Source organism: Cotesia glomerata, linkage group LG9, assembly GCF_020080835.1.
Source record: "Cotesia glomerata isolate CgM1 linkage group LG9, MPM_Cglom_v2.3, whole genome shotgun sequence".
In the NCBI taxonomy this organism is placed as follows: domain Eukaryota; kingdom Metazoa; phylum Arthropoda; class Insecta; order Hymenoptera; family Braconidae; genus Cotesia; species Cotesia glomerata.
Genome location: NC_058166.1, coordinates 10,175,842 through 10,196,311, shown reverse-complemented (window position 1 = coordinate 10,196,311; position 20,470 = coordinate 10,175,842). Strand labels below are relative to the sequence as shown.

At 31.0% G+C, this 20,470-nt stretch overlaps 2 protein-coding genes across 6 annotated transcripts in view; both read left to right on the top strand.

Annotated features, from left to right (window-relative positions):
- The window catches only part of LOC123271822 (gamma-aminobutyric acid type B receptor subunit 2), a 432,312-nt gene that overhangs the window by 305,198 nt on the left and 106,644 nt on the right, over nucleotides 1–20,470 (top strand). The window contains exon 2 of one of the 4 annotated variants that reach the window (XM_044738269.1): nucleotides 12,556–12,745. The exons of the other annotated variants lie outside the window; for them this stretch is intronic. The gene's annotated coding sequence lies outside the window, so the exon portion shown is untranslated. The remainder of the gene's footprint in view (nucleotides 1–12,555; nucleotides 12,746–20,470) is intronic. 4 annotated transcript variants of the gene reach the window in all.
- LOC123271871 lies at nucleotides 33–2,459 on the top strand. Of its 2 annotated transcripts, none has more exons than XM_044738398.1 (4): nucleotides 33–452; nucleotides 1,396–1,679; nucleotides 1,765–1,880; nucleotides 1,961–2,459. In XM_044738398.1, exons 1-4 carry the CDS (start codon nucleotides 185–187, stop codon nucleotides 2,043–2,045), a joined length of 753 nt encoding a protein of 250 aa, XP_044594333.1. In that variant the 5' UTR covers nucleotides 33–184; the 3' UTR covers nucleotides 2,046–2,459. The 2 variants fall into 2 exon arrangements, with proteins under 2 accessions (XP_044594333.1, XP_044594332.1); XM_044738397.1 differs by having other exon boundaries at nucleotides 1,765–2,211; nucleotides 2,328–2,459.

Here is a 20,470-nt window from a genome sequence, read left to right as displayed (position 1 = left end):
GCGAAAAAAACTTGAAATAATCATGCCTAAGCTTGTCAGTGCATTGGATCGTGCAAATGTAAGTAGCAGAAATGCTACTTACATTGTAGCTGCTACTTTAATCAGCGCGGGACTAGATATAAGTCAATATAATTTGAGTCACTCAACCATCCATCGTCAGCGTGAATTAGCGAGAAAAAGTACAATGGCAAATTTACAACAAAATTTAAAAGTTGATAAATGCGTTTTACACTGGGATGGGAAGATAATGCCTGACATTGAAACGCGCCAAGACGTGGACAGATTACCAATCGTATTATCAGCTTCGGGACAAGAAATACTACTTGGTGCTCCCAAAATTGACTCTGGAACTGAGGAAAATCAAGCCTCAGCAATTATTTCTGTCCTGAGTGAATGGTCTATCGCTGACAGTATTACAGCATTATGTTTTGATACTGCGGCTGTAAATACAGGTTTTTATCAAATTATAATATATCTCTATTGACGAAAAATCGAAGTCGAACAAATTCTATGCTATAAATCTAGATATATCTGAAACTTTTTTTCCTCTACTTTATTTGCTTAAGCGGGTCTTCTGGTTTGACGTCCTGATTTTTGTGCATTTTTTTGGGATTTTTCTGTAAAGACCAATGAAGAGATAGAACTTTGAACTTTTACTATTTATTTATATATATTTCAAGAGTATACAGTTTACAGTTAAATATTTAACTAACAACATTTAGTAGAATTAAAGTTAAGTGGCTTGAAGATACCCGCTTCGAAAAAAATTGATGCTTACTTCTTCCATGATATCAGCTGATTAGCATATCTGAAATAAACCCGGCGGTTTTAATTTGTCTACTCAAATACTCCGGGTGAACTACGATCAAAAAAAATTTTTAAAACTTGGATCTTTGACAGACTTCGAACAAAAATTCGAATTTCATTTTTTGTCAACTTTTGATACAAAAAAAAATAGAAATCAAAAAAATTTTTTTTCGATCGTAGTCCAATCGATGTATTTAAGTAAACAGATTAAAACCCCGGCGGGTTTTTTTGTTTCAGATAAGCCAATCAGCTGATATCATGGAGGAAGTGAGCGTCAATTTTTGTCGTGGCGGGTGTCTTCAGACCACTATAACTTTAATTCTAGTGAATGTTTTTAGTTCAAATTTTAACTGTATACGCTTGAAATATCTATAAAAAAATGTTTAAAGGTTCAATGTTCTATCTCTTCATTGGTCTTTACAAAAAAATCCCAAAAAAGTGCACAAAAATCGGAAGTCAAACCAGAATACCCCCTTAACTCAAATAATAATTTTTTTCGGTTTTCGTTGTTTCAGCTTATGTATTGGTTATTTATTTTGTTATTTATCAGAACTTACATTTAAATTTGTAATTCATGGTTTTTTTAAGGAATTCACAGTGGTGCATGTGTTCTCGTTGAACAAGCACTAAGAAGAGAGTTGACTTATTTACCATGCCGTCATCACATTATTGAGCTAGTTTTAAGATCCGCATTTGAAACTTATTGGCCTACATCTTCAGGTCCAAATGTTTCGATTTTTACTCGGTTCAAAAACAAATGGAGTGATATTAATCAACAAAAATATACTACTGGGATTTCAGACAGAGAAGTTCAAGAAGCCCTTGCAGATATAAAAGATGAAATCCTAATACTTATTGCTAATTACTTACAAGTAATGTTGATTATGGTTCTTAATTATCTTCAATTGCGTTTCGTATGTGTCATAATATAAATAATCATTATTATTGTTGTTGTAGATTTCGCAACCAAGAGGAGATTATAAGGAGCTTCTGGACTTAGCTCTGATTTTTTTGGGAGCTTTGCCATCTGACAGAGTAGTTTTTAAATATCCTGGAGCTGTTCATCATGCAAGGTGGATGGCAAAAGCGATTTATAATTTAAAAATATTCATGTTTAGAAATCAGTTAAAGCTAACTAAGACCGAAATTGTAGGAGTCCGTCAAATTTGTATTTTTGTGATAAAATTTCACATAAAAGCGTGGTTTTCAGCAACGTCAGCGATAACAGCGCCAAGTAATGATTTAATGCTGATAAAAAATTTGCTTCTCGACAAAAAAATTAATTCAGCTGTTTCAAAAAAGACATCTGAGAAAATGGCTAATCATCTGTGGTACCTTTCTGAAGAATTAGCAGCTTTGGCTTTATTTGATTCGAGAGTTTCACCGGAAATAAAAATTAGAATGGTAACTGCTATAAAGTCCCGAGATAGTAGTATATTAAATAAAAAGCGCTTCATAATCAATAAGAATAAGTTGAATACGTTATTAATAAAAGATCTAAGTCATTTCGTTTCTAAAAGATCATTGGTATTATTTGAACGATTTGGATTGTCTACTGAGTTTCTTGATGTCGACATCACTTTATGGGCTAGTCACAGAAGCTTTCAAGAAAATATTCAATTTTTTAGTACATTAAAAGTAGTGAATGACGTTGCTGAGAAGAATGTCGCATTAATTACTAAATATAATCAGCATTTAACTAACAGTGAAGAACAATTTCAAGGTTTGCTACAAACGGTAAAAAAACATAAAGAAGACTTTCCGAGCTGTTCTAAAAAAAACTTTATGTAAATTGTACTATTGAAGGTATATTGACCATAAATTCGTAATACATCTGTATTTTTTTAGCGCTGTTCAGTGAAATTAGTCAGTAATCAATAATTAATAAAAACTTTTCATCAAAAACCTCTTAGAAATTTATCATTTTAATTTTTTGATATATAATATTGTTTATTTAAGTGATTTAAGTCGATTTTTCGTATTTATAAATAAATATTATTATTTTTTTAAACAGTTCGATGTTTAAGGCCTGATAACTCCGAAATGGTTCTCCGTACGCATATATTCATTCAAACATCGTTAAATTTCCTACAAGAATATGTATCGATCATAGCTATAAAATGCTTCGTTGTTGACTAGCAAAATTCAAAAGTAAAAAAAAATTTTTTTCTATGTTATTTAAATGGAAATAAAAAATTAATTACAGCCACCTCTATAAATTAATATTAAGGGCTGAGATTTTCACAATGTCTTCGATTAGGGATACTCTGAAGAATTTTCAAAGTTCTTCGGAAAAAAAAAAATAGTTTGTTTTTTTGAAACACTCTAATCCGCACAAAACCAAAACTTAATCGGAAGTAAGTGGTGGTACAGTTCTCTAATCTCAACTCAAGCAGGGATCATGACATCACATGACCTCCCCACTACTCATGGGGTAAGACGGTTAGGCGTTACTTCCAACACTCCCTCCCGTCTAGCCGTCTTTCACTATTTTACAATGATTCATATAAAATACATAGATTTTCTTAATATATAAAAGTTACATATATCTGGCTACTAATAATGATAATAATTATTCAATTAATATTACTAAGGCGGAATAATACAATGGCAATCCGGTGAATCTTTGAGTTTATTTTCCTGAAACAGAATAGTTAATAATTTAACATTGATCTATTTTAGCATTCATTAATTTATCAGTCAAGTATTTATGTAGGTCAAACGCAAGAGGTTTTGTGAATATATCAGCAATCTGATTCTTTGACGGGATCCATTCAACATCAACAAAATTTCGCGCTACACATTCTTTTACATAATGTTCTCGTATCTCTGTCATATGTCTTAATTTATTACCCCCACTAGTTTTCGCACACGACGCGGCAGCTTAATTGTCACACAACAATTTTATGGGATAAAATATTCTGTCCAAAATTAACTTAAGTGAATTACTTATAGCTATCAATTCCTGACATGCTTCACTCATTGCTACATACCCTGCTTGACACGTAGACAGTGCTACATATGGTTGTTTATGAGTCCGTCAAGTGATTGTATCACCAAACAATTTTATGACATACCCACAAGTTGTTTGAGATCCTTTACAATCTGCTAAGCTCGCATCAGAGTATGCTTGTATATCATTTTGCTCACCAGTGTACCTTAATCCTTAGGTTCTGGTTCCTTTCAGATATCTGAACACTCTTTCAACCATACGCCAATCGCTTTCAGTTGGATTAATTTGATGTCTACTTAATACATTAACCGCATAGGATATATCTGGTCGAATTGCCCCGGCCAAATATAGCAAACTACCAATCGCTTCTCTGTAAGGAACATTTTTAATTGTTTCAGTAGTAATTAACACATCATCATTTATATTTTCTTCTCTCAGCTTTCTTTCTCTATTAATTACCTGAGTGGTAACCATAGGCGTTCTCTGTGGACTCATATCACTAAAATTAAATTTTTCTAAGATTCTACTTATATACTTTTCCTGACTAAGAATGATTTCTCGACTTTGTCTATCTCGATGTATTGAAATTCCCAGAAATTCTTTTGGTTCACCCAAATCACTCATCTCAAATTCCTTTTTAAGTTTTAATTTTACCTCAACCATTTTAGATTTGTCGTTAGAAGCTAAGATAATATCATCAACGTATAGTATTAAGATAAGAATTTTTCCATTTTCACTCCAAATAAATAAACATGGCTCAATTTCATGATTTTTTAATCCTACACTCAATGCCACATCAGTAAATCTCTCATTCCATTTTTTAGGACTAATCCGTAAACCATACAGAGCTCGTTCTAATTTACACACCATAGTTTCCCTAATTTCTTGTGTAACATTCACACCCTCTGGGATTTCCATATAAATTTCCTCATCTATAATGCCATTTAAAAATTCAGTTTTTACATCAAGATAACAAGTCTCTAAATCATATTTATTAATTATAGCAAAAGCAGATCTAATCAAAGGCAATCGAGATACAGGGGCATAGGTTTCTCTGAGATCATAATTATTATTATCTTTAAAACCTCGAATCACTAATCGCGCTTTGTATTTAATTTGATTGTCATTTTCAATTTTCTTTTTGAAAACCCATCTAGAGTCTATGATATTTAATCTTTTACCGTTTTTCATTTTAATAGGTCGGTCAACTAATGTCCACACACTATTTTTATTCATAGAATTAAGCTCATCTCTCACAGCATTTTGCCAAAATTCCCGTTCTTTTGATTCCATAGCATCTTTAAAAGATATTGGATCTTATTGAATACCCGCTAACATTGCATGACAAATTTTATCCTGGGTTTCACTCGTCTCACAATCTATTCTCTCACCAAAAACTAAGTTAGCATCAATTTTATCGTTTACATCAATTATTTCCGAAAAACTATTATCTTTAATTGAGTTCCCGTTATTAATTTTTGCATCTGTTAAACAATTTTGCTGTTTCTTCGGTCGTCCTCTCTTTCTTTTCGTCTCTCCCTCCGGTTTTAAAAATTCTAACTCATCTTTATTAAATTCAACAAACCACTTCTCTTTATTAACTGATAATTTTTCAACCGGCCAATCTTTCACACCATTTTTATCATACTTATCACCATACACCAGTTTTTCATTAAAACGAGCATCTCTACTTTCATAAAACTTTCCTTCTTCTGGTTTCAGGAACTGATAACCAGTAGGTGTATATCCTACCAAAATTACGCGTCTCCCTTCGAATCTAAACTTAGGACCAGTTATTCTATGTACTTTAATATATGCTACGCAACCAAAACGTCTCAATTGATTAATGTCAAAATTGTGATTCGGTGCAAACCTTTGTAGAGGTGTTATCATATCATTAGACTTGTGAGGTGTTCGGTTGTAAGCATATACAGCAGCACTTAAAGCAAGATCCCACATATTTTCAGGTAATTTCGCATCATACATGTAGGCTCTCACTTTCTTTTGTATCGTTTGATTGAACCTTTCGGCTACCCCGTAGTGTTCAGGTGTATCAGGACTTGATAATTGTTGTTCTGCCCCTAGAGTTTTTAACACCTCGAGCGTGTATCCCCCTGTATACTCAGTACCCTGATCTGTACGTAAATAGCATACTTTCACGTCTCTACCTAACAAATTTCTTGCGCTTCTTACAAACGCCTCAAAACAGTGACCCGTTTCACTTTTTGCTTTCATTAGATATACCATTGCTAGTCTAGAATAATCATCTACAAAAACTGAAATGAATTTATATCCTTTTGGATGAGATATTGGACTTATAGGCCCCATAGTATCAGAATGAATTATTTGAAGAGGTTCAGTTGTCCGTCGACGCGTTGAGTTGAATGATTTTTTATTGAATTTCGCAACCATACATACTTCGCAATCTAAAATAGAATCATCGAAAATCGTGGTTCTAAGATTTGCATTTTCTGGAAATTTACTCTGAAGAGCTTTTAAATAACTAATAGACGCATGACCCAACCTTACATGCCAAAGCATAGCCTTTTTATTTTTAGCAAAACTTTTGTAGTATTCATCGAATGGAGACTCTTTCTCTGATAATTCAACAATGGGTAATTCATCTATATCATGAAATTTTCTATCTCAGATAGACGTGTCAAAGTTTGAATTTTCATAAACAAATTTATTTTCACTCTCTACTACGGATTTTACCTTTTCAGATTCTACAACCAAGTCATTATTATCTACATGTAACTTTTCTACTAGTAACTCATCTCTTTCATTATCATTACATTCATTATCACCACTAGAATCAATATCGTTTTTAATCTCATTTTGTACCTGTTCGACTGCGTTTGAATTTTCACTCTTCTCTAAAATTTCTTTCGCAGTCACACTCCTCGTTTTATATCTTATTTCATTACAACCATCCGATCTATCTGAAGTTAGATTTGCAATTATTTTTCTATTTATATCTATTTATAAAGCTATTCCCATCATTACTCTGACTATTATTAATTTCAAATTCTATTGTCCAATAAGTTTTGTTATAAACTCCAGTAATAAATGATTCATTTGAAACAGGATCAAAAATGTCAATTTCTTTATTGTCTAGATAAATACTAAATCCCATTTCTGCAAATTTTCTAAGTGATAATAAATTTTCGGACAAAGCTTCTACATATATAACATTTTCTATTTCGATCGATTTATTATTATTTAAGGTTGGCAATAGCCTAATCGGCTCGGTACCTGCATTTCGAAAGAGTGGGACCAGGATTCGATTCCGGCGCGCACCAATATTTTTCAATGATTATAAACTAAGAATATGTGCGTTTCATTGCCAGCCTCTGTACCGGTCGGGTTTTCTGTGGTTTTCCCATATAATTATGGAGGTAAAATGTCATTATAGAAGTACCTCCATACTATTTAAGACCGTAATGCAAATGCAGGTACTGATTATAACGCGTAAGTCGGCCACAGTCGCAGCACATGTGTGTCGGGCATGAAAGAAAAAATCCCGACATGCAGGGGGGTGGGGACGAAAAAGTGGTTGAGAGTTATAATGACGGGGTTGAGAGACTATATTGCGGAGAAAAAAGTGGAGAGACAATAATTCCCCACCCTCCCTTGTAAAACACTCTACAGTGATACAAGTAAAACCACACTCAATTATAACCTCAATTATTATTTAATAAAAACTCGACTTTACCCGCTCCCTCCGTTTTCAAATCTGCGGATTCGTTTTTATTAGCGCATCTAATTTTACCGTGATCTGATTCATCAAAGGATTTAAATATTATTTTACTATTAGTTAAATGTTCTGTTGCACTCGAATCAGCAAGAAATTTTGTAAATATTTTACTTTGTACAGAAACATCTTTAAATTTGCAACTGTTATCATCAAGATCGGACTGTTGTAAATAATACTGACCATGATTAATTGGAAGATTCTCAAAAGACATCTTACCTTTATCTTGTTTAGTTTCAGTGAAATTCGCACCTACGTCTTTCTCCTTTGACTTCTGTTGAATCCTCTTATCATTGTTTCGGAAATTTTTATAACCTCCTCTTCCCCGATTGGGTTTAAATCTTTTCGCATCTCCGCCTCTCTCATTATTATTCTTCCGTTTCCAATTTTGTCTTCCGGTATTTTGGAAAACTTTCGACCTTCTCATAGCGTTAGAACGTCCTCTGGCGAAACCACGGCTACACCCTCTACCTCTCTCACCATGTGATTGTTTTGTTTTCTTCAAAGGACAGTCGGCTGCTTTATGGTTGGTCACTTGCCCACACCCATAACATTTTTTCAGTCCTGTCCCTCTCCATGGACAATGAATTGCTATATGACCCAGATCATCACACTCATAACATCTGTCTGAGCAATCACGTCCTTGATGAGCTTGCATTACAGTTCTTGTGGTCTCAGACGCTGTTGCATGATTTTTATTAGCTTCTGCTTATAATATGAAAAGTTTTAATTTTTCATAACTAAGCCCTTGACCAGTTGAAGACATTGTCATGAATTCAACTGATTGAACATCAGGAACGGTGGTCATAATAGCACTATAAAATGCGTCTTTCTTTTCAAGTTCTGACAGTGGCTTAATCCCAGACAAATTTCCGTAATTTCTAACGACATCTTCAAATTTTTCAATAAAATCTGAAGCTTTTTCTTTATTTGGATAATATTGCATATTATGTAATATTCTTCTGAGTGTACTTGAAGAATTGTTACTTTCAGTTTTCTTAAGGTCTTTAATTGTATTTAAAAGTTCTACCGGATCTTTTATTCCAATAACTTGAGAATGATATTTATGATCTAAATGATTAATTAAAATGTCTCGAAATTTGAATTTATGTTTTTCAATAATATCAGTATCAAGATCTCTACGCGGAGCACTATTCGGATCAATTAAATACAGTAATTCATGTGCTCTTAATTCCGATGTAAAAAGATCATAAAAATGTTCAAATTTTGTATTTGGTATAAGTTTATAATCTCGTTTCATACCCCCATCTTTACTAATAATTTCTACTTTTAATGTTTCTTAAATTTTATTTGCTAAACTGTCAGAATTTTGAAATTCGCTAACACTTCTATCTACTTTTAATTTTTTTAATTCTTGTTGTACTAATTTAGAGACTTAATTTTTCAATTCTCCAAGTTCACTACTAGAAGTACCACCGTTCGATCTGCTCTCATCTCTATCAACTAATTTTTGATAATGCTCATGCATTTTACTGCATTCATTATTCACATCTTTTATATGCTTACGGATCTCATTATTTTTGTCTTCAAGGGTTTTTGTTTGTTTAACAAAAACATCTTTTTGTTTATTGAACTCGTCAATAATCAAAACTTGAATTTTTTCCATTTTAGCAACAGCTGCCTGAGCACCTAACAGAGATTCCTGGCATTGCTTCATCATACTGGTAGAGGATTCGCAAAATTGCCTCACCAGAGATAACACTTCGTCTTTACTAGTATTACTCTCCACAATTTGTGAAGCGGTACCACGTAGTGCTTCAATTTCATTATTTTTTGCAACTATATTAGAAACCGAAAAATGTTTTGATTTAATTTTATAATTAAGGTTAACTGATTCTATAAATTTAATTGATGGTAAAGATTTACCTCCTTGGGATAAGTCTGTTTTGTTTAACAGAGTACTTTCCTTGTCACATCTCTTTTTCTCGCATCTCTCTCTCTCGGCCTCATCTCCACTCTCAATCGCATCTCTTAATAATGTCTCCTCATCTTCCTGAGACACAGATTTTTGGTCATCATCTCCTGGTGAGACTACCCAAGGACCATCTCCTTCTTGTTTCTCAATCCACTTAATAGCGGCTCTCCACTCGTCCTCGTTCATATTGCTTTTATCTGTTAAACGAATTAATTTTTAATTAATAATATTCTTATACCAGGAGCTATACCTTAAGCCTGGTTGACTGAACAACAAGTATGGCCAAGTTAAAGCAAGCAGTAATATATATAATCTGAACACAAGATCATACATACAACCACTTCAGTAATTCAAGAAGTATATGAATGCACAGCATCCATAACTAAGCATGAATCACAAAGTAAAACCTTGTATTTATATTTCGAACAACATACAAGTTAATTACTGTTCATTATTGTCAAAAATTAATTTTGAATTAGATGACCTTAAGTGAGAAAATCCAAATAACTGGATTAATTCTCAATATTTTTATGTACATAAAATTTATGATTTTCAACCAACCTGCTTGATAAGGTACCTCACGCATCTCAACATGAAATAACACTCTCTCACCACTAATACTTAGTGATATTTCCTCTCCAGGATGGTTTTGTTCAAATTGAAAAACTTTTCTGTATCTTTCCAAGAATTTTTTAAATAATTCCTCGTCTCCAATTTCTGCAGATAAATATATAGCTATTAATATTTTTATTTATTTGTGTGCACACAATTAAGAATTGTAACTCTATACAATTAAAATTTATTTTTATACATAAGTATAAAATTTCGTTAAATCAATTTAACTTTTCAGAATTTAATCTGATAAATAAACCGCGTCTATTTGGATACAAGTTAAATATTTAAACGTTGGTTTAAATTTCTATTTAAACCAGTTTTAATCTTCATAAACGTATAAACGTATGAAGTTACTCTCAATATTTTTCTCAAAGTAAACATTAAGTAACAAAGGCGCATCTCAGTCTTTTCAAAATATCCAACAACCTAACGATTGTTCGATGCTGTTACCATGTGCGCTTGGCCCCATGTGTAACGTTTCAGGTTACATAGTTCTCAAAAGTAATAAAACTTGGTTTCAACACTTCTATATACAACATGTAACATGAACATTTTAACAGGCAAGGAATATTACAATATTCCTTCCTAGTTAACAAATAAAAATTCTGTCAAATTTATTAATTTAAAATTTTAAAATTACGTACGTATTTTTCGCTTCTCAAAAATTCATGCTCATCTCTTAAATATTCTGACACATCTCAAATATAAAAAAATTTTCTTTCATATTACTTACGTTGACCGTTGTCATGGTCAAACTTTTCAACAGAAGACGCTTCTTCTGACATTTCTGCAATTTTTCAAAACTTGAATTGTTCAAAACTTTAAATCTTGATTATTCACTTCAGTTCACTTAAACAGTTCACCTCACGCTAGTCACTTATGTTCTCGAGAACTTCAAAGTTTCTTATTAAACGTAATAATTATTTATTGCTTAAAATTTTGAAAGTTTTAATTTATTAATTTAGCGCAGTGGAAGCGTGCTAGGCCCATAACCTGTTATAATTAGGTAGGGCCTTTTAAATAAACAATAACAATTAATAGTTAAGAGTATTTATTAATATGTGCATCAGCACGTTACCAAAACTCAATTCGAAGTAAGTGGTGGTACAGTTCTCTAATCTCAACTCATGCAGGGATCATGACATCACATGACCTCCCCACTACTCATGGGGTAAGACGGTTAGGCGTTACTTCCAACAATATATAATATACAAATAAATATATAAAATACATGAAAAATTGATGTAGGTACTCGAATGAAAGGTCTTGATGAGTGTAATGTCGGGATGAGCTTATATCTTTAAAAATGTCAATAGTTAACAAGATAAAAGGTCATCTCTTATTTGTGTCTAGAAATGGAGCATTTTCGAATGCAGCCTAAATACTTATCATGATAAATTGACTATCGATGAGAATGATATGAAACCTTGAAAAGGCGCAAATTTAAGTTAAGACCTTTGCAATGACACTAAATTTCACTAAAAAACCCGATTTTATTATATAACTATCCTGGAGACAAAATTTTTGTTATTCTCTTAATAATATAAATATACTTTTTTTAATACTCACTCTTATGTCAAACATTAGAATGTTATTATATTCTGACTCTAAAATCGAAAAAGTTTAGTTTTTTATACTTCCTGTGTAGTTTTTATATGATTCCAATCATGATGATTTTAACTATCTCCGATGGTAAAAGTTACCATCTAGATAATAAACCGTATCATCATAATTGTGGGAATTAATATATACTGATTGTACTAATTACAATCGCCGGATAGTTGCATTTTATCATCTAAGCTTTGCAAAAGTTAATAACCATCCTGGATAGTAGAAGCTACAAAATAAGGATGTTTATTTTTCGGTGCAGGCTACCAATTACCACATCGGTAGCCTGCACCGAAAAAATCGGTAGACACTACTGAAAATAATCGGTAGCAGCTGCCGATTTTTTTGGGAGTCTCTACCGAAAAATTGGTAGCCTCTACCGAAAAAAATCGGTAGCTGCTACCGATCGCCAATCAGCAGCCTCTACCGACTATTTTTTTCCGTGTAGTTTTTTCCAAATATAAAACCTATAAATTTTACAATAAAATATTTAATTGATACCAATATGTATAATAATAATTATATTCCATGTATGAGGTAATCTGCATTAACATTTTTCTTTTTATTTATTTTAGATAGATAGATAATAATTTTATTGGATTCTGGAGCCTAGGCTCCCTCAGAACCATCATCAAATATACATTTATAATTAGTGTATGATGTACAGAGTTTTAGATACATAAAAATAAAATAAAAATAAATATAGTAATTAACAGTAATAACAAGTTAATCATGCCTATAAATAATACTTGTGTTATACAAAGCTCAACAACCTTCAATAGCAGTAATAAACGTTCAATATAGCAGATCAATAATTTTGGAAATAATAATTATAGCACAGTCTACGGAATATTTCGAAACTTTCGGCTTTTGTAATTTCAGCTGGCAGCGCATTCCAGATACGTATATCACGAACAAGAAACGAGTTATCATACATACAACAATTAAATCTAGGTAGCCGCAGATAATCTTCCCTTACATCGCCTCTACGCAACGCAACCGGCAAAAATTCTAAGTGACATTTAAATAGCTGGAAATAGCTAAATTTTACTGGAGACTCCGATAAATTTTAGTAAGATAAACTTTAAAAACTATTGCTGTTACAAATAAATTGCAAAGTAGTGCCCTAGCGTCTCACGATTATAGTAGTCTAGTAATTTTTCTCATAAACTTAACAACAAATTTGAAAGAAAATTTCTTTCCATGCATGTTTTTTTTTTAATTTTCTACTTTTCGGCAAATTAATTCTTAATTAATTTTTATGGCTAAAAATAGTTAAAGCCCTATTTCTATATAATATTACTTTTGGAGTCAGGTCAGCATTGATTTGAATTTGTAAATAATTCGTTCCAACTTCCTTCTCTCACATTTATCCAATGCAAATGTAAAATGTATATAATTACATTCTGAGCAAAATGTGCAGGGTAATATGAAGCGACATCTCGTGTTTCTCAACCAAAGTTTTCTATGCATAATATAATAATGTAAGTGTATACGGGGCATTCCACGCCAAATTGACCACTTTTGACCCTGATCCCTTTTGATTTGGCTGAAATTTTCCATCCTTTTCTACTTTATCAAAAACGTCTCTCATAATTTTTTCAAATTTTTTTACCCAACCAAAAAAAAGTTATGAATTTTTCAACAAAACCGCTTTTTTATTTTTAAATTGCCATAACTTTTTCAAAAATTGACTTTTCGGGACGTTTTTTTTTTCAAAATTTTTTTTATTAAATGTTCTTTTTGGGATAAAATAGAAAAAAATTTTTCAAACCTATCTTCATCATTATTTTTTAGATTTTCTGAAAAACTCCGAATTTCTCGATGATAACCATTTTTCTTTTTTCTTTCCTTCATATGAAACTTTAACATTTTCTACAGATATCCTGAAATTTTTAGGATAGCGTTGTTTCGATTTTTTTTTTATTTTTAGTCTTATTTTTCATAACACTGGTCCAAATATTTCCGGGAATCCTCAAAAAACAAGAAAATAGTATAGAACCAAAAGTTGAACATGTTTAACATGTTAATCATCGAGAAAATTAATTTTTTTAAAAACAAAGAAAATTGAAAAACAAAAAAAAATATAGAACTAAAAGTTAACCAGGTAAGCTTCTCAGAATCGCTTGTTAAATTCTTAATCCTTGCGAAGGTCCAAGTCTATTTTCAAATTACTCTAAACTTGGATCGGTATTATGAAAAATAAGATTAAAAAAAAATTCATAACTTTTTTTTTGGTTGGGTAAAAAAATTTGAAAAAATTATGAGAGACGTTTTTGATAGGGTAGAAAAGGATGAAAAACTTCCAGCCAAATCAAAAGGGGTCAGGGTCAAAAGTGTTCAATTTGGCGTGGAATGCCCCATACATATTCACAATATTTACACAAGAAAAAAAACATCCAGTCATCGTTTAATTAAAAATGTAATTGATATATTCGCAGTGAAGTTAAATATATATAATATTTATTCTGAAATAGTATGATGAAAATATATTGATCGGTAATTAGTGTAGTGACTCGTTGATTGGAATCAATCCGTGAACATCGCTGAACTGATAACGATTATCGGCTAAACTACGAAATATATAAATATATCTGGGTATAGATTGAAATAAATCAAACGTAAAATAACGGAATTTCTATCTGAATTGAATATTTTTAAAGCTCAGTAACTTCTGAATGGTCCGTTTAATTTGCTTATTTTGCTTAAATATTTATTCACTCGTATTAAACTTTTTGAACTCAAGCGCTGGTTATAAACAAATAAATAACGGCAGTAAATATCGAATTATAAATAAAAATGGAAATAATGATAATGATGAATAATAACAAATGATTCAGGCTGAATATCATGAAAGCATGGAAGAAACATAAATGATGATGTATCCTTACTACTTACTCTCAATTCAGCATGTATGTAGTTTTCGTTTTACCCGTGAGTTATTTTTTTTCTTCAATGTATCACTACCCAAGTTTCCTTTTTCATCCACTCTCTGGTTCTTGTCGGTTGTCATTCTATAGGGAATGTGAAAGCTCGATTATTATTTTTTTTCTCATTGCAAGTATAATGCGTTTGCATCTATCTATCTATTCTTTTCGAAATGCTATTTTTTAAGAGAAAAAATGTATAATGGTAATATTTTTAATCTATTACACTAAAAAAAATATTTGATGGAAGAAAATTATGTTAAAGAGAATATTTTTTTTTTAATTCCAAGGCTTGTAAAGAAATTTTCTAATAAAGTGAAATATGTACATCTACAAAGTAAAAAAAAAAGACCATTCGGCAGCCGAAATGGAAGTAGATTTCATCATTTATAGAAAAAAAATAGAACGAGGATTGTATACACAACTAGGGTTTTTAACTTTTATGCAATCGACAAAAATATATATCGACAGAAGAATTTTAAAACCAGTGCAATAGCAAATTTCATAATTGGCAGAGCGGAATAGGACATAATTTTAAGACTACACATATAATATGGTACTCAAATTGAAGCTTATTTAAAAAGCTTTCAGATGCAATTTACAGAAATTCAATAAGTTATCCCATTCCGAAGTTATTCGGGTCAAAAAGTGAAAAAATATGAATTTTAATCATTTTGAAAATTTATTAAATCCTGGCATTTCTAAAAAATTTTACGACTATACATATGATATGGTACTTAAATTGAAGCTTATTTAAAGAGCTTTCAGATGCATTTTACAGAATTTTAATAATTTATCCCATTCAAAAGTTATTCGAGTACAGATGAACATTTTTTGTTTTAGAAAAAAATGAATGCACATAAATTGAAGCTTAATTTCTCAGCTTTCAGATGCATTTTACAGAAATCGAATAACTCAACGCATTCAAAAGTTATTTGAAGAAAAAGTAGTGAAAGTATCAAATTTTCAAAATTTCAGAATTTTGAAATGCTGTAATTTCTAAACTATTTAACCGATTAAGCTCATATTTGAACTTGACCTTACTAATAGTCTATAGAATAAGTATGTTGAGTTTAGTTCAGATCCCTTGAGAATTGTCCACGCTATCGTCATGACAAGCCGCGTTATATCGTATATATATATATATATACAGGGTGTCCCAGAAATAACGGACGCCATTGTAGCATCTGATGAAAAAAATAATTCTGAGACGAAAAGTCCTTAGCCATTTTTTAATTAACCTCATAGATAATTAATTATTAATTAAAAATAACGTCTCTTTATTTGTTAGAGAAAGAGCTCCAGTGTCCAGTAAAGTACGTGCCAAACAAAGACACAACTAACTGTATGACTAACTAGCTTCTATAGCTAACGTAGTCACTCATATTTACTTACACATTCACACGTGCAAGCGTCTTCGTTTTGAACGCACTTGACTGGACACTGGTGCTCTCTCTCTCTCTCTAACGTATAAAAAGACGTTATTTTAATGAATAATTAATTATCTATGCGTCTGATTGAAAAATAGCTAAGGACTTTTCGTCTCAGAATTATTTTGTTTATCAGATGCTACAATGGCGTCCGTTACTTCTGGGACACCCTGTATATATACATACATATATAAACTTTTGAACTACATGTATTTTCTGACTCAGATTGTCGAGTTAGGTCGAAATATAGTAAAATTTACGGAAAATTACGTCATAAGGACAAATGCAATAGTTAGATTTTTATGAAATCTACTAAAAAGGCCATTCGGCAGCCGAAATGGAAGTAGATTTTTTAAATAAAGAAAATTGATTTTTAATAAAATAATATAATAACACTGATAATGTATAACTTAATTCATGAATTAAAAACGAAATTCAATAATAAATTTAAAACTATTTAGAACGAATTTTGAAAAAAAAAATCTTGTAAAGAAAAAGTTTCTCAAATATTTACCAAAGAATTGCACAGATTATAAGATTTGAATTATAAATGTCCAAATTTTAGGTAACTGCTTAGGAACAACAGTTTACAAGTTAATCAGAATTTTGCAACCAGATAAAATTTTAATTGAAGAAAACAATAGTTAGAACTAATTTGTCACATATTTACTGACAACCTACCCGAAAACATTACACTAAAGACTGATCAATATCGTAATTATTGAATTTACATCATGATTAAGCTATGATGCAGAAAATAATTCTAAAACGGCTGCAACAGTAAAACTGTTTCATTAAACGAACTCTAAAAAGAGTAATATTGAGGCTATTACCACTTCTGAGTAGTGAAAATTGAAGATTATTAAAAGAGCTTTACGATTCATTTTACCAAATTTTAATATCTTGTCTAGTTCAGTAATTATACCAAGTTGAAGTATTAAAAACATCAATTTTTACGATTTTGAAAATTTCAAAATCCTGTCATTTCCAAATTACTCGCCCGATTAAGCTCATCTTCGAACTTAAGCTTGGTCTTGATCGATAGACAAAGCATGCTGAGTTTGAGAAGAATCGGTCATAAATTGAAAACGCTATCGTGCTGACAAGCCGCGTTATATCGTATAAATATATATATATATATATATATATATATATATATATATATACTAGCCGTTACCCGCCCGCTTCGCGTGGCGTACAATATACGCCAGGCGCGAAAAATATTAATTTTGTTATATAACTACGTAAGTAGTTACATCAAAATGAATTTTATGAAATTTACACACTCAGATAATAAATTAGGGCATTATAAATTTATATGAGTTAAAAATAATGATTGACACAGCTTTCCACATCACCGTGGAGGTACTGTGTCATGCGATGCGTCCCCGTTATTTTACATGGCGGGATCCCCAGTAGGCCTACACCATGGATAGATGTGAGCATGAATGTCAGGGTTTGAAATATGTTATTCATATTCAATTTATAAAAATATAGATTAAATATGAAAAATTCAAACTCAGGCTATCATGTTCACGTCTATGAAAATTAATTTAGCAGATGTTTAATAATTTTAATAGCTTTTTAACAAATAAATTATGGCAAAAAAAATTATTAAAAAAAATTAACATCTATAAATTTTAACAAATTAAAAATGCAGTTTTTTAAAAATAACTTTTTGGAATAAATTTGGCGGGTAACGGCTAGTATAGGTATACAAATACATAGAGTGATCATATAATGGTACATAATCATCTATTAGGGCTTTTACCTTATATAAAAATTTTTAATTTTTTTATATTTAATGCCTTCTTATTATCCTTTAGGAATTGAATTTTATAATTTTTTAATTAACGCCCACGCAAGGATTTGTGAGGGTGGCATTTCATAAAATTCATTCTTTACAGCTCAAAAACTCCAAAAAAATCAATCTGGCCAAGTTTCAATCCTTTAGCTGCTATAGATTAAAAGGTACAATTTCTTTTAATTTTACGCCCACGCACGGACATGTGGGGTAGAATTTAATGAAATTTATTCTTAACAGCTCAAAACGCCAAAAAGCATTCAGGCCATGTTTCAAAGTATTAATAGCTATAGATTGAAATTTACGAATTTTTTCTTAATTTGACGCCCACGCACGGGCACGCCAGGGGGGTGGAATGTCACAGAATTCGTTTTTAAAAAATTTCTAAATGTAATTTGAAACATTCTGACCAAGTTTTGAACTATTAAAAGCCATAATTGAAAAATATGAATTTTTTTTCGTGAACACCCCCGCAACCCCCTTGGGGGTGGAATTTCGTGAAATCCGTTCTTAGCTGACCTCTACTTGGCAAAAGGAATATTCCTACCAAATTTCAAGTCTTTAGCTCTAATGGTTCCAGAGATATCGTGATGAGTGACTATCTATATCTATAGAAGAAAGTCTCCTATATATATATAGATAAGATATATATATATATATATATATATATATATATATATATATATATTATATATATATAAATATATACTAGGGTGAGCCAAAAAATCGACTATTTTTTTTTTAACTTTATACTCTGAAAAATAGGTTGATAGACCCCTCAAAAAAATTCTCTCCAAGTATGAGCTCTTAATTTTAATAGGAAAGTCTTCCGTCCCTCAGTTATTTATTTTTTTCTTATTATTAGGGAAAAAATTTATATCTCGATATTTACTTTAAAAAAAAAAAATTTCGTCTCATATATTTGTAGGAAATTGAATTTCCTACAAAAAAGGTCTCTTACAATTTTTTTGTCAACTTCACCGTTCGAAAGTTATTGAAGGTTGAAGTTTGATTATTTTCAGACAAATTTTTTTTTCTTATGAATTTTGTAACTCGTTAAAAAAAATTATTATGATATGCGCACCTCACCATTTCATAGGAAATTTACTGTTCTACAAAAATGGTCTCTTATGATTAGTTGCTTAAATTAACCGTTTTAAAGATATTCATCGTCAAATTTCAATCCACACTAATTTTAACAGTTTTTGATTAATAATGCGAACAATTTCAATTTAATTTATGAGTTTTGAGGAAATTCGTGCAAACTTGAGTTTTTATAAACGGAGAAATGTTTTAAACTTTATTTTCAGTTTTTTTGTTAGTCCTAAGCATGTTTAGGGACAGTGGAACAAAAAATTATTGCATTTTTTCTAAATGAGAGTCAGTGATTCATCAAATTTCGAGTAAATAATGTTTTTGGAACAAATTTAATATAAAAAGTATCGAGCTAAAAGAAAAAAATATTTTCAATTTGTTTTCAAAAGTTTTTAGGTAGATTTCGTAGAAATCTATCTATTGCATTGACCCTCTGAAAATAATCAAACTTCAACCTTTAATAACTTTTAATTTAAACGGTGAGGTCGACAAAAAAATTGTAAGAGACCTTTTTTGTAGGAAATTCAATTTCCTACAAATATATGAGACGAAATTTTTTTTTTCAAATAGTAAATATCGAAATATAAATTTTTTCACTTATTATAAGAAAAAAATAAATAACTGAGGGACGGAAGACTTTCCTATTAAAATTAAGAGCTCATACTTGGAGAAAATTTTTTTGAGGTGTCTTTCAACCTATTTTTCAGAGTATAAAGTTAAAAAAAAAATAGTCGATTTTTTTGGCCCACCCTAATACATACATATATAAACTTTTGAACTATATATATTTTCTGACTCAGCTCGACAAACTGAGTCAGAAAATGGCTAAATTTTTTAAAAGTTGCGCCATGAGAACGGCTACAATAGTAAGATTTTTATAAAATCTACTAAAAATTTGGGCAGTGGATGATTTTAAATTGGTTCAATCTTCCTTGAAGTGAAATTCACTCCGAGAATTTCATCTGTATTTTATTAATAAAAAAAACTCTATGGAGTAAAATTGTTTCTATTTTATTGTATGAAAATATAAAAGTAGTTATAATCAGTTTAAATATTACAAAATATCTATTTAGAGATTTTAAAAATTAATATAACTTTATTATAACGGCAGAGATAGTCACGCGGCATACGTCTAACTCCGGTGTACCTAATCATGATCACCTAATCTAAGCATCATTTACTGTGGTAAGTACTTGGATTGGTGATCGCTTTGTCAGTGGGTAGATCTTTATGCGCTAGGAAAGGAGACTAACGTTGCGATAATCGATAAAGATTAGGTTCTCATCGATTGCCGAGAATTTAACCCTATTCCGACTGCACTGACATCGGTTTTCTCTGTGGTTTCCCCATGTCACTGTCTCAAGAGCATAGGCAGAGATGAGGAACAGGACGAATGCGGTACAGAAAGCATAAAACAGTCCATAGCCGCAACAAAAAGGCAGATGAGAAATGTAGTTACTAAGCAAATAAAGGATTAAGGTGAAAAAGAGCTTGAATTGCCTACACACTAGAAACCCATGATCTATTTATTAATATTTTTG